The following is a 14,654-nucleotide window of genomic DNA, read 5'->3' as shown; positions in this document are numbered from 1 at the left end:
AACTCCTGGTTCATCGCTCGGCTCCCCGTCTCATGTGTCCGATGCCAGCTGCGGCTCGGCATGGGGCGTCGCTCTTAGGCCTCCTTTCAAGCCGAAGGTCCCGGGTTCGAAGCCCCGCTCCTGCTGTATGCAAATGAGGGTGACATCCATGGTGTACTCTGTTCACCGCTTTGCACAAAGAAGCCAGCGGATCACTAATAATAGCGCAAACCACAGTGAGGCGGGGTGTGCAGTCACTGGGCACTGTGTCTTTCTGCTGCACAAGGAGGAAGTGAGCCGTTCAGTGCACAGTGAGCCGTCTCAGTTCACAGATGAGCGCGGGATGTGTGGAGTCACATGTCAAAGTGAAAGTGCCATGACATACATATGCCTTGCAGAGCAGGAGGACACGGCGATGGACGAGGGTCACTGAGGCTTCGCTGAGACCCACAGTGTGACTCCACAGGCCTACGGTGACTGGGACTCGTGTGTAGAGCAGCGCCTTCCTTCACAGCGCAGCCCTCAGTCCTCGCCGACAGAGCGCATTTACCCAGGTAAGACTGCGGCGACTGCACTCCATTACCTTTCATACTTTCCCCCGCCTTTGCAATGGGTGAGGACGTTTTCAGCCACGCCATCCCCGGAGTGTGTGTGTGTGTGTGTGTGTGTGTGTGTGTGTGTGCGCTGAAGGGCAGGCACTCCTGCTTCACATTGGCACTGTATTTCTTCACAGCTCTCCCCTGACAGACATACTGCTATTTCGCACCAGACCAGCGCGTCTCAGCTGGGGCTACACAGACCCTGGGGGGTGGGGAGGCGTTGCCTTGAGGCATCCAGTACGGTACATTTTTCATTTGCTCCTTTCCAGTAAAATATTGAGGTGCTAATTGCAGAGTCATTGTTCACATGGTTCATGAAGCCTTGGAGCTCTGTCCTGCTGCCCTTCCTTGGCAAAGGGACACTTTTGTTTTCCTCTCCTCAGCTGCCGCTGCTCGTCCAAACAGGATCATCAGTAAAGCTCTCTGTGCTCTGCCTTTTCCCTCTCTGCTCCACCTCCCCCCTCCCTGTAAAAACTCCCCCCTCACTGCATTCAGCTGAGCTGAACTGGTCGGCGGCGCCTTTGGCCACGAGCTGCAGTGTCCAGTGGAGCATGTTGTCCGGGACGGGGCCCCGCAGCAGGATGGAGCACTGCGTGAGCACTGCAGCACACGATCCGCTGTAAAACTGAGAAATTACATTTTTTTTATTTCCTCTGCGTGCTGTTCATAACTCTCGGAGCATCAGCAGAAAACGTCTGGGCCGTTTTGTTTCTTTACGTGAGGTGTGACATCGTTTTGTTTCCACAAACATTGTAAAAGTTCAACAAAGTCATTGACGTTTCCTCATTATTTAACCCTTTACAGCAGTACAGTTCAGTCTCTTAGAAACTTTCCTGCTCGCAAAATCCAGCAGTGACGCCCATCTCTGCTCACGTCTCCAGCCTCGTCCCCTGTCCCGCCCCCCCGCGGAAAATGGATGTGTACAAGGAAGCCATGGATTACCTGCAGACGTGCAACATAGCAGGTGTGTGTGCCGAGCCCAGGGGACTCTGGGGGAATTGTGTGCTTGGCAGGTTGTCGATGCGAGTCGACATACGCGAGTACAAAGAGGACGGACACAAATCGTGGCTGACACCGTGACCCCAGTCCCCACTGTCCGGTCATCCTCTTCAGGGGTGAACGAGACGGAGACCGACCTCGTAGAGGACGTGTTTGGGGCGGAGGCTGAAGACAGCTTTACCACAACCGCCCTGCAGGCGGACGGCGCAGACCTCCCAGAAACACCGGTGAGGGCAGCGCATCCCACACACCCTTGAGCTGGAGGGCTGCTGTACGTGTGGCCGCGGGTCAAGTGACCTCTGCTACGGCTCCATTCCAGACCGACTTGTCCCCCGACGTCCTCCTGGACAGGAGGCTGCAGGTGCTCCAGAACATCCTGAAGCATGAGCAGCAGTACCTGAGCGAGCTGGAGACATTGCTCACGGTCAGTATGGGTCCCCCTGGCGGCAGGTTCCAAAGCGGTCTGAGAGTGACGTCCCCCATCTGTCCAGTGCAAAGGGGGGGAACACAGGCAGAGCAGTTAGTCCATTTTCCAGGTCATAATCAATTGGTTGGCAACTGATTTATTCCTTTAGCTGATGCTTCTCTCCAGAGCAACATACTCTGATTTCCCTGCTTTTAGAGCTGGGCTACCTTTTTCACACCATCAGCTCAGGGTGAGAGTCTTCATGAAAGCACAGCTGCTCATCACTCACCTTTATTCATTTACCTGACACTTTTCAGGTTTACAGTGTTACTCTACCTACAGGTATTTGCCCATTTGTACAGCTGGGTTATTTTACTGCAGCAATTTAGGGTAAGTACCTTGCTCAAGGGCACTACAGCCAGAGATGGGGATCAAACCTGCAACCTTCAGGTCCAAAGGTAGTAGCTCTAGCCACTACACTACCAGCTGTCCCCACCCTGCTCACTGCTCATCACTCACCACTCACCGTTCATCACTTATCTCTCATCTCTCTCCGCTCATCTGCGCTCGCAAGCGGTGCTCTCTCAGGGTGTCTCGCTGTTATCGGTCCCTCCACTTCCCCCTTGGGCTGCTGAGCGAAACTTCTCTGTTCCAACTTCCTCCAAAAGAACAGCGAGAGCTCGGGGCCATTTTGCAGCAGGGGCCTCATCCGCTTTGGCCCTCGAGGTGCCGGTGACTCAACACTTGCTATTCTTGGCCTGTGTCCTAGAAATGAGCGCAAAGCGAGTTGTTACAGGGGTCCCGGGGGAGAGGGGGGGGCATCGCACCGCACCGCACCGCACTCCCTCTGCAGGGCCACACACCACAGCGGCCGTTTCTGCAGGAAGCCGCGCGGGTGCAAAAGCGAGGGTTCGAAAATGGACCGCCGGCTTGGCCGAGTCGAACAGCCTGAAAAAGAGGTCGCCCATTTATGGGGTCAGCAGTGGTCAGCGAGAGGCTCCGGCGACTCGACCGCGCTGATAAGAAACAAACGAACAAACAAACCTCTGTGTCCCTTCAGCTCTTCACGTTTGCTTGGTTTTCACTGTCAAACTTAAAAGTTTCAGCTGAAAAACAGTGCGTTCGCGTTCACGTTCAGAACCACGTCGTCGCAAAACAGGAACTTTTGCAAATTTGGCGACAGTGGGAAACGATTCAGCGTTTGGGAATTTTGCGTATTTTGCATCTGACAGGACACTCTGCAGGAAGGGTGTCCGAGCGACTGAGAGAACAGCGCTGTGTCATCACTTAAAACGAGGCACGTTTAGCCAAAGTCTTCGCTCTCACGAGACAACCGTTCTTCAACTCGCGGGCACGTCACTGGGACCACCTGTGCCACCTTGTGTCTGCGCAGAGTAGAGCGCAGGCGCCCTGACTGGCCCCAGCTGGGGGGGGAGCTCACGCATCCTTCACTGGGAACAAGCTGTTGGGCTTTGGATGCAGAGCATCAGGAGACTGGATTGGACCCCACTGGACCCCCACTGGACGGCTGATCTCTCCGAACACTGTCCGAACTTGGCTTTCGCCTTCTTCGCATCATCCACGCACTGGGGCCTCCAGGGCTCCCGGAGGGAGGTAGCAGAAGGAGAGGAGCAGCTGTGGTCTGCGGCCTCTTTCTCGCTTTCCTCCCTCCGATCACTTTTTTTATCCCAGGTGCCACGGTAAAACACCCCTCTCTACAGTCGTTCCCTTTTCCAAGTGCCTGGTGCGGACCTGCTCCGGCTCTCTGCGTCTAACCGGAGGATCTTCTCTCTCTCCCTGGGGCTCCAGCCTATGAAGGCCCTGAAGGCCTCAGCCAGCACCTCCCAGCCAGTGCTGTCCAGCCAGCAGGTGGAGACGCTTTTCTACCAAGTGCCGGAGCTGCGAGACCTGCACCGGGACTTCTACAGCAGGCTGAGGGACAGGCTGGGGCTGCGCTCGGACCTGCAGCCGGACCAGGACAAACCGCAGGGACAGGGGGCCACTCACCCGCCTGTCGGAGACCTCTTCCTCAAGATGGTGGGTCTTAGCCGTTGCTCCCCTTCCCAGAACACAGGTGCAGTGTGGGAAATGGTAGGTCAGTACATGACATCCGTCCACAGAGACGCGCGAGAAGGTGCCGAACACACATTCCACGACAGTTCGCCACACCTCCACATCATTCCCCGCTGATGGTGCTGCAGCTGCAGAAACACACTCGGCTGCAAAGTGCGTGTGCCATGTGGCTGTGACAGCTGTGCTGTTCCCAGGTGAGTCAGCTCGGGGTGTACCGTGGCTTCATAGACAACTACGAGAGCGCCGTGGACATTGTGAGGACGTGCACCCAGGCGGAGCCACGCTTCCGGACCCTGGCGGAGGTGAGAGAGGCACTGCTTTGCACTGAGGAGAAGGCCTGCTGGGGGAGCACAGTACTCTTCAATGATGCTACATTACAATGATACTTTAGGACGTATTCATTTTCCACACGCACACACACACACACACACACACACACACACACACACACACACACACACACACACACACACACACAGCAGGCTGGAGCCTAACCCAGCAACAAAGGGCTCAGGGCTGGAGGGGGTGGGGTCACACCCAGAACGGGACGCCAGTCCATCGCAAGGCACTCCAAGCGGGACTCGAACCCCAGACCCACCAGCGAGTGGGACCCGGGCAAACCTGCTGTGCCACTGCTATTCTGTACGCTTATGTTAATATTCTAACAAAGAACATGAATGTTGTACACAGTTACATGGACTTTCACCAGGTTACATTAATATAGTTTGTTACTTTATTATTCTACATCAGTCATTAGTACTTTCCTGCAGTAAGAGTGTACGAAAGGTGCGTTACTATGGAGTGTAGACGCTGTAATATTCTGTCATTTACAGGACTGTTCCATGTGGTAATATCAATAATGCAAATGACTCTTTTCTTCTGTACTATGGTAATTTTACTGTGGTAATGTTACATGAACATAGTGCACGGTTCCCTTACTCTTCTCTGAGTCGGTTTCTTAGCCTTGTTGCTCTCTCTCTGTTGGTCTCTGTGTGTCCCTGAAGAGCATGATGTCCTCCAAAGGGCCAGACAACAGCAGAACCGAGTACACACTTGAAGGTGAGGGGTGTGTCCTGCAGCCTCAGGGAGGCCCACAATTCCCTGCCCATCAGTCACCGTGTCCCTGTCCTTCTGTCCCTTAGCTCTGCTCTACAAGCCATTGGACCGTGTCACCAAGACCACCCTGGTGCTCCATGTAATGTCCCTGTCTTCTCTTCAAACATGACACGCTTGTACTGTGTTTTACATGCAGTGATACTGTGCTTTACACTCCATGGTGGCGAGCTCTTCATCACTCACAGTCCCTTTGACTAGTCCGCTTTGAGACAACACCCTTGTGTGCAGATGGACCATCACAGTCTACAGCTCTGTATAAGTGTGACTCAAACTGCATTTCTTCCACACACACACACACACACACATACACACACACTGCCAGGACCTGCTGAAGCACACGCCGCTGAACCACCCCGACCACAGTCTTCTGCAGGAAGCCCTGCGCATTTCCAGCAGTTTTTTGTCAGGGGTCAACGAGGACTCGCACTGCAAGAGGGCCGTCACACTCTCCAAGGGCATGGTGAGCACACGCGCGCACACACACACACGCAGAGAAACACATGCAGTCTTCATCATCATCATCGTCGCCATCATCACTGTTACTACAGAAACGCTGCTGTACTCTGTGTATAAGCTGTCGTGTGTGTGACACAGAGACGGCAGCTGATGCGCGACGGCTTTGTGGTGGACATGTGTGAAGGCGAGCACAGCCTGCGCCATCTCTTCCTGTACACAGACCTGCTGCTGTGCACCAAGCTCAAGGGTGGAGCGGCAGGGTCAGTCAACACATCGCTCACACATTACACGCACAGGAGGTACGTGCTGCACTGCCGTGCAAAAAGTGAGCTCTTTTGTAGTTATTATCTGTGCTTGTGCGTGTGTGTCTGACCTTCCAGAAAGCCGGCTCAGTACAGGTTCAGCTGGTATCTCCCGCTGCCTGGGCTGCGTCTCTTTTGGGGGCCAGTGAAGGAGCGTCCTGTCGACCTCCAGCAACGGGTCTTGGCCATGAGGGGGAAGATGTTCCAGATCAGGGAGGAGCTCCAGCAGGTGGCGCAGTCTTGCTCTGCTCTACTTGTTCTCTCACCACGTGCGAATTTTCCATGTCATTCATAAACCACATCAGTCACATGCGTGTCACTGTACCATTGTGATTGTGTGTCAGAGAGGAGCTAAGGGCCTCGGGCCTCGAACCCTGGACCGCAGCTACAAGAAGCTGCAGCAGTGCGAGTTGTGGCTCTTCACCCACGCACCTCTTTTCTCTCTGGAACTGCACAGTCCGAGTGGCAAGGTGACTGTCCATGCACACTTCTGTACACACAGCGCAACACACTGCTGTACACAGAGCTCATCAGAGAGCAACTCAGTGCTCATAGGGAAAGGTTATTAATGCTGAGTGATGTCAGCAGCATTGCAGGGAGTTTACATTTACATTTACACGTAATCGTTTAAAGGGGTGTGGTGGTGCAGCGGGTTTGGCCTGTGCCTGCTCTCTTGGTGGGTCTGGGGTTCGAGTCTCACTTGGGGTGCACAAACATTCACATACAATGCCGGAGTAGCGGCTGTGTAAAGGCTTATCTGGGGATGATCATGAGGTTACGGTGCATGAACATTTACATCATACATGAGCTGGAGAGATCTTGGGTGAAATGAGTGTGGAAGAAGTGAGATTTCAGACCCTTTTAAATGTGGACAGAGATTCAGCAGTTCCGAGTGAGGGGGGGGGGTCGTTTCATCACAACGGAGCCGGAACCGAGAACCTCCGTGCTTTACCTTTTGTGTGTGGGACCACCATGCGAGCAGAAGTAGACGAGCGAAGGGTCTGGTTGGGGTGTAGCGGTTGATCGAGTCCTGTAAATATCTGGGATCAGTTCTGTTGATCGTTTTCTAGACAATAACCAGGGTCTTGAATTTGATCCGGGCAGCAATAGGAAACCAGTGCAGAGAAACGAGTAGAGGAGATAGATGGGAACACTTTGGCAAGTCGAACACGACTTCTACTGCATTATTCTGTATCAGCTGTAGAGGTTTGATGGCAGTAGAAAGAAGGCCACACAGGAGAGAGATGCAGTATCCAGATGAGATGTCAGTATTGGCCTGGACGAGTAGTTGGGCAGAGTCAGTTGTGAGGTAAGGACGGGTCCTTCGGATGTTATGCAGAATGTATCTGCAGGTCCGGGATGTGGGTTCGATGTGCTGAGAGAAAGATAAACTTGAGTCAATCGTCACTCCCAGACTCTTAGTCGAGGAGGTAGAAAAATGAGCGAGTTGTGCAGTTTGATCGATAGATCGTGACAGGAAGACTGTCATGGTGTCCCCCCGGCGCGATGCATCGGACATAAGTGCGGAGCACAGGAAGTGAAGTCAAGGGGCAATCCAGTAGACGTGGTCAGGAAAACAAGCAAAATTGTCACCAATTTGTTCCGCAACTTCCTGCAGTCCAGGCTGTCCTTTTGTGTGCCCGGACCCTGCAGCTGCAGGTGTTGCTTGTTACCAAGGTGGAGGGCATGACAGTAACCCCCCCCCTCCACGAGCGGCCTTTGCCGCTCTGCGATGACCCGGCGGGCGCCCACAGGATCGAGGTGCGGGACGGTCAGGGTGGTTCCGGTGGAACTCTGTGATCAGCTCAGGGTCCAGGACATCACAAGTGGCCACCCAGTACCGCTCCTCATTACTGAGGTGGAGGGCATGACAAAGATAGGCCAGCTGGGAGGTGAAGAATCTCTGTTTTGGAGAGGTTGAGTTGGAGGTTGTGATCAGACATCCATGAAGAGATGTCCGACAGGCAGGCAGCAATGAATGCGGAAATGTCTGATGCTCCAGGTGGAAAGGAGAGGAAGAGCTGGGTATCATCAGCATAGCAGTGGTATTTGAATCCGTGGGAGGGGATGATCAGGCCAAGGGAGGAGGTGTAGATGGAGAAGAGAAGAGGACCCAGTACGAGCCCTGTGGGACACCGGTTGAGAGAGGCAGAGGAGAAGAACGAGAGCTCTGCCAGACCACTTGATAGGATCTGTCAGAGAGGTAGAACTCAAACCATCTGAGTGCCGCTCCTTTGATCCCAAGCTGACTAAGAGAGGAGAGTAGAATCCGGTGGTTGACGGTGTCAAAAGCTGCAAACAGATCGAGGAGGATGAGGACCAAGGAGAGGAAGGCGGCTGTAGCAGATTGGAGAGCATCAGACACCCCAGAAGCACCATCTCTGTGGAGTGACCAACTTTGAATCCAGACTGATAACCATCGAGGAGATGGTTCCGAGTGAGGAAATCAAATAGTAGATCACAGGCCGCCTGCCCTACAGTTTTAGACAGAAAGGAGAGGAAGGAGACTGGTCTGTAGTTTTAGACCGAATTGGCATCCAGTGAGGGTTTCTTTAATAGAGGTGAAATGAGAGCAGTTTTGAAGGCAGCTGGGAAACAGCCAGAAGAGAGCAAGGAGTTAATGATCTTAGAGATGAAGGTGTAGAGTTGCGGGGAGATATTCTGTGTAAGTGAGGATGGGATCAAATCTAGCGAGCAGGTGGTGGGTCTGTGTGATATCAGGAGGTCGGAGAGCAGTTTGAATTTGGAGATCATGACTTCACAGGGAGGTCCAGCGCGAACCAGGCAGGGTGATGCTGAGAACTTGTCTGTGACTGAATTGACTTTGTCTCTGAGAATCAAAGCAAAGTCATCAGCAGTGAGAGAAGAAGATGGAGGAGGCGGTGAAATACACAGGAGGGATGAGAAGGTGGTGAAGAGTCTGTGTGGTTTTTCAGATGCAGACTGTATTTTGTTGTGGAAGAAGGAGGTTTTAGCTGAAGAGACAGCAGAGTGGAAAGTAGCTGAGAGTAGTTTTTAGGCATCCAGGTCTGAGTGAGTCCTGGATTTACTCTATCTTCATTCTGCAGCCCGGAGTTTGGTCCTGTTAACCAATTAATACTACTTTTGGTCTAGATTACTAATGCTGAGTGATGTCAGTAGTGCGACTGGGGGGTTATTAACACCTCTCAATGCCTTCTGCAGAGCCACACTATCATGCTGCCCTCCCTGTTTGAGCTGGAAGAATGGAGGGATGCTATCGAGAGCCTGAGAGGAAAGAGTGAGTACTGAAGTGTCAGTGGAGGAAGGGACCATCTGTTTGGACTTCTTGTGTATTGACTGACATTAACTGTAGACACGTTTGATGTCACCTGACCGGTTCTCCACATTCGTCATGTGTACGGTTTTTATCAGACCAGGAGACGGTTCCTCCAGACCTGCTGGCCCTGACCAGCTCCTGTGTCAAACTGAGGATGACCCAGCAGCCACGGCTGCAGAGCCTCCTGCAGGGTAAGATGCTCTCGCTCCAGCAGTTGCCATGGCAACACACCCTTGCATTCATGTCCGTTGGTTAGTCCCTTACATCTCCAGTCTGTTACCGTGATGCACCGTCAGAGCCTCTATATTTCAGGATGGTCTGTGTTGATGACTGTGCATTTCATACCGCGGTAAAACCCAGTAGCAAACGCAGTAACCCAGCACCTGGGACAAAAGTCCAGCTAATGCAGAGGCTGCAGCTCCTCAGGGCTCCACTCCAATGGTTGTCTACGGCCCCCACTGCCCTCTCTAGTCCCACCCACCCCCACAGATCACGTCTGTTCCAAACTGTGACTCTGCCTGTCATCACTCGGGATGCTCAGTTCATGTCTCGTTGCAGCGCATCTTAACCATACTCCCAACCCCGTCCATCATTTTTGTACAGTCTCAGCGCGTTTCTAACTGTGGTCACTGTTCCGTCATGCTCGCGGTCCTCAAGTTCGCTGTCTGCGGCAACGAGGACCAGCAGTTCCTCGCAGGTCAAACGAGACAAGCTTTGGATCCCTGTGCTGAAACCCCATGTTGCTTGTTCCCCATCTCTCAGAGAGGGAGCGGAGTGTACTGACCATGTGCCACGTGTGTCATTATATCTGAGCTTTTCCTGTCTGCCTCGTTCTCTCAGACTTCAGGGATGAGGACCTGCGTGGGACACTCGGTGTGGTTGTCCATTCTGCCTGCGGACTCCAATATCCAGCCAGTGAGTTTAAGCTCAGGCCTCTGCCTCTGCCTCCACGCTGATCCAGTATCCCCACCCTCACTGCAATCCTCCAGCTGTAAAACCCTCCCATTACTTGTAATCAGAGCCATAGCCCCCACCCCCCGGTGTTCTGTACTGTACATGTGTGTGGCAGGTGAGTCCTCGGCGAGTTCCCGGCAGACCTGGGCTCCCTCACTTCTCTTGCTCTGTCCTGCAGGTCTCTCCGTGCACTTGGAGGCCGACGGCTACCAGTTCTTCGATAACGCAGCACAGACGCGGCCATCGCTCAGCAGTCTTGAGCCACAGTGGGACGAGGTGAGTGGACTGGCCATTGTCCACAACGCGCTGCTGTCAGTACGTGGACGACCTTACACCTCTTTCCCTTTCTGTCTTTACCACGTGTGTGTGTGTGTGTTGCAGGAGTTCTCCCTGCTGGTGGATGGAGCGCACTGTCTTCGGCTGCTCTCTGTAAAACACCCAGAAAGTAGAGAGAGCAGCAAAGGGGTCCAAGTCCTGGCAAGGAGCTGCATCCAGGTAGAAAAGAGAACCATGGAGCATCACAGACTGTTTAGGTGCATTTAGAGTTATGGGACACTTTTCTCCAAAGTAACTTACTGTTATTTACTCATTTATACAGCTGGATAATTTTGCTGGGGTAATTTAGGGTCAGTACCTCATTCAAGGGTACTACAGCTGAAAGTGAGATTCAAACCTGCAACCCTTGGAATCAAAGACAATAGCTTTAACTACTGCACCATCAGCTGCCCCCCATGGGGGATGTAAATGAATCACCATGAATTCTACTACTTATCTTCACCTCCAGATCAGCAGTAACTGATGAGGTCTCATTCAAGGCTTTGCTCTAAGGCTCTATTACTGGTGCTTCGTCTGGACTAAATGCTGTGAAAATATAGGCAAAACTCTGCTGAGCATGACAGTTACACTGTGTGTGTGTGTGTGTGTGTGTGTGTGTGTGTGTGTGTGTGTGTGTGTGTGTGTGTGTGTGTGTGTTTTCCAGTTGGATCCTGCTTTGCTGAAGCGCTGGAGGAAGACAACTGTGTCCCTCGGTCCAGTGGAGGTGTCCATCTCACTGCGATACTCAGCACACCCCCTGGTACCGCCGAGCTCCACCCCCACCCAGCAGCCGCCCGTCTTCGGAGTACATATTGCCACTCTGGCCCAGTGAGTGACCTCCCAGCTCTGACCATTTTGAGGACCTTTCTGGATCATGCCTCCAATGTACTGGCCTTCCCTCCTGTACACACACACACACACAGACATACATACACACATGCCGGTAGCGTGTGTGAACTGACTGAACAGACAGGAATGGAAACTCGCGTTGTCAAAGAAGCAGAAGGAGGACAGAAGGGTCTCCAGAAGGGTCTCTCTGAGTCCCAACACATCTGAAATATGAATAACAGCACTAAGCTGAGTATGACGTGTGTGTCCCTTCCTGAGTGCTCTCACCCTCTCCAAGGCAGGAGGGGGTGCTGGTGCCCCATGTCGTGCGCTCCTGTGCAGAGGAGGTGGAGCGTCGTGGCCTGGAGGAGGTCGGCATCTACAGGATCTCGGGAGCAACCAGTGACATCCAGGCTCTGAAGAGCATCTTCAATATAAGTGAGAGAACTGTGTGTGTGTGTGTGTGTGTGTGTGACTGTGTGTGTGACTGTGTGTGTCTGATCCCCCCAGACGTGCGGGATGCCATGTCTCGGCTGCGCTCGCTTGATGTGAACACCGTGTCCGGAGCCCTGAAGCTGTACTTCCGGGAGCTTCCCGAATCACTCATTCCTGCAGAGCACTTCCAAAACCTGGCCGCAGCCCTGGGTGAGTTCCATAGACACTCCCTACCCCCGCTGCCCAGAGCCCCGCCCACTCTCATACAATCTCCCAGTGTTTAGAACACTCAAGAGCCCCACCCACTGCTCTAGAGCCCCGCCCACTGCTCAGAGCCCCTCCTACTCCCGTTAGCTGCCACCTCCTGCTCTCCTAATGAGCTCAAGACTTTAGAATGATGCTCATGAATTCAACCAAAGAGCCGCTTGACTTGTGGTTCCGTTTGTTCTACAGCCATGCGGCAAACCTTTGCTCACTCATCTTTTGCAGATATCACTGATGTGTCCATCAAAAAGGAAGCCATACTCTCCATCCTGCACTCGTGTCCTGATGTGAACCGAAACACCTTCCTCTTCCTCCTCCACCACCTCCAACGGTGTGCACCACCTTCTTTGTCCCGCTGTGTGTGCTCCTCTTGTAAAGGCACGATCGACGTGTTCTTCTTGTACAAACTGAAGGACAGTCCATGGCCCGCTGTGCACAAGGAAGTGGGACAGGGCACATGACTGGCACCAGATATAGGCCACTCGCTTGTCTCTAATGTCTCCTGGCTTCTGGACACAAGGGCCAGAACAGCAGAGGTTTACGGCCTCACAGGAAACACCAGAGGACGTTCTAGGGGCCTTCGCTCACCTTATCCTCGTTGTCCCTCCAGGGTGGCTGAGAGGCAGCACCTCAACAAGATGTCGCTGTTGAACCTGGCCACTGTATTTGGACCCAGCCTCGTCCGTCCTCCCGCTATGATGTTGGGGCAGAGTGCCCCCCAGGTCGACATCTCCCAGGAAGTGGTGGTGCAGGTGAGCGATCGATCTCTCTACTCTGCCGTTGTCCTGCTCCACACCCCGTCCCCAGGTGAGTCACATCCGCTTGGTGTCTTTGTGCAGGTCCAGGTTGTCTTCTTCTACCTGCAGTGCCAGGACCTCCCCAGACCCTTGGCCTTAGCCCCGCTGGAGAGGGAGGATGAGGAGCCTGCAGACACCATCCTGTAGGACACGTCACCTTCAGCGGTAGAGGTGTCCCCACTCCAGTGACCAGTCCCAGCAGAGTGTCCTCTCAGACCTTCTGGCAGCTTGCTGACAACAGTGTCCTTTCACTGTGGACGTCATGGAGAGCATCGAAAGGTCAAGGGTCACAGTTCATTACCAACTGTTGGTGGTGCTCACAGCTGCTGTGTCATTCGAGACACCCGATAAACAATTGTCCTTGAAATGTATGCAATAAATGTAGAATGAGGAGCGGACAAAAGAGGCAACAGCGCACTGCGTTTACTGGACGTGGACTGGACATTTACCATGCTTCACTGTGGTTCGATTCGGTTCGGTTCGAAGATGCTTCGGAGCCCATTTCTCAGTGCTCTTCTCGGAAGGGGGTTAGACGTTTTGTGCATGTGGGCTCAAAAGAAATCTCTCCTTGGAGATACGCGCAGGTTCAAAGGGAGGAGCGAAGTGCCCCCCCACAGCAGCGGAAGGGAGAGTCGCCCCATAATCTGAGGGTAGATGTTCATTTTCACGCTCCACTGTCAAGGGGGTGTTAAATACAATTGGTCATGGTTCAAATTCAACAAGACGGAGTTCAGAAAAACTCACGCTGGCACATGAAAGGAGGCCCCCCGGTGCCCCCCGGGCCGCCCCCCCACGGTCCGGTGTACCCTTACAGCTCAACTCCTGCGCCACCTGGGCTGCCGGGGTTAGTGTTACTGTCCGCAAGACTGCCGTTTGATCGCTAATCCCATCCCCGGCCTGAGCTCTATCCCAGCATGCATTCCGGGGGGTCCAGGCAAGCGCAAACCCCCCCAGTATCAGGTGTGAGTAATAACGGCGTCCCGACACAAACAGACGTCACTTGACGGCATGCGGTCGTAAATCACCTGTCCCTGCAGCCCAGACCACAATCCGGCAAATTGGGGAGCTGTTCCGGAAGAATCTGAGACCAAATCGAAGCCGCGTCGAAAATCTGGAGCCTAATGAAGGTGCTCATGCAGTGAGCTACTTGTGCGGGACTCCTGCATATTGTCTGAAATGTGTTACGTTTCGGGCCTCACTGGACAATATTCTGGGAACGCAGTTTGACAGTAAACACAGGCGCCTCATTCATGAACACAGCGGGGACCAGAAGCCTGTTTGTAACTTGTTTTGTTCATAACTCCAAACACACATTTACTACTAAGTCATAATCAGTAAAAGTGATAAAATAGAGCTCTGTTCATTTATTTGCAATAAAATGATTCATATTTGTGTTACATCAGAGCTACATGAAAGTTAAAACTAATTTTAAAACTCTGCCAATAAAAATATTTCATATTTGTCCCCACAAACTCCTACTCGGTGCTCACCCATGAACACGTACAGTGTTTTTCTCCTTGTTATTGGTCACCGACACCCCCATCAGCAGACAGCAGCTGTAAACACCGCGGAAGTGAGCTGAATGAAGGTGGCGACACACTCCTGTTCTCACAGGGGACTCTTTGCTGCCATTTATTGGCTGGGAGGGTAAAACACAGGTCATTTTTGCTCTGCCACACACTGAAATTTCATAGAATTGATAAGTGAGGAAAATGCACTGAAAAACAACTGAACCAAGAAAAGTTTGTACCTTCAGAAATTCTGAACTTCACCGTTTCTGTTTCTAACGAGAGGAACCTGTCCGTGACCAGCGGAGCTAGTTGGACTCTGCCT

The 14,654-nt window shown here is 53.0% G+C and overlaps 1 protein-coding gene across 1 annotated transcript; it reads left to right on the top strand.

The window, feature by feature from the left end:
- The first annotated feature begins 290 nt into the window (after positions 1–290).
- On the top strand, positions 291–14,354 carry LOC108922848 (breakpoint cluster region protein). Its single transcript, XM_018733236.2, has 24 exons — positions 291–533; positions 1,074–1,300; positions 1,460–1,542; positions 1,692–1,804; positions 1,897–2,001; positions 3,793–4,020; positions 4,251–4,358; positions 5,061–5,115; positions 5,199–5,251; positions 5,495–5,632; positions 5,767–5,888; positions 6,009–6,159; positions 6,275–6,400; positions 9,114–9,189; positions 9,324–9,419; positions 10,069–10,143; positions 10,361–10,458; positions 10,564–10,677; positions 11,162–11,325; positions 11,624–11,763; positions 11,836–11,970; positions 12,250–12,355; positions 12,635–12,776; positions 12,864–14,354. The coding sequence occupies exons 3-24, from the start codon at positions 1,491–1,493 to the stop codon at positions 12,966–12,968; spliced, it is 2,502 nt and encodes an 833-aa protein (XP_018588752.1). The 5' UTR covers positions 291–533; positions 1,074–1,300; positions 1,460–1,490; the 3' UTR covers positions 12,969–14,354.
- The last annotated feature ends 300 nt before the right edge of the window (positions 14,355–14,654 follow it).

This window comes from Scleropages formosus, chromosome 13 (genome assembly GCF_900964775.1).
Source record: "Scleropages formosus chromosome 13, fSclFor1.1, whole genome shotgun sequence".
Lineage (NCBI taxonomy): Eukaryota > Metazoa > Chordata > Actinopteri > Osteoglossiformes > Osteoglossidae > Scleropages > Scleropages formosus.
The sequence above is the reverse complement of the archived record's forward strand: the minus strand, read 5'-3'. Positions and strand labels throughout refer to the sequence as shown.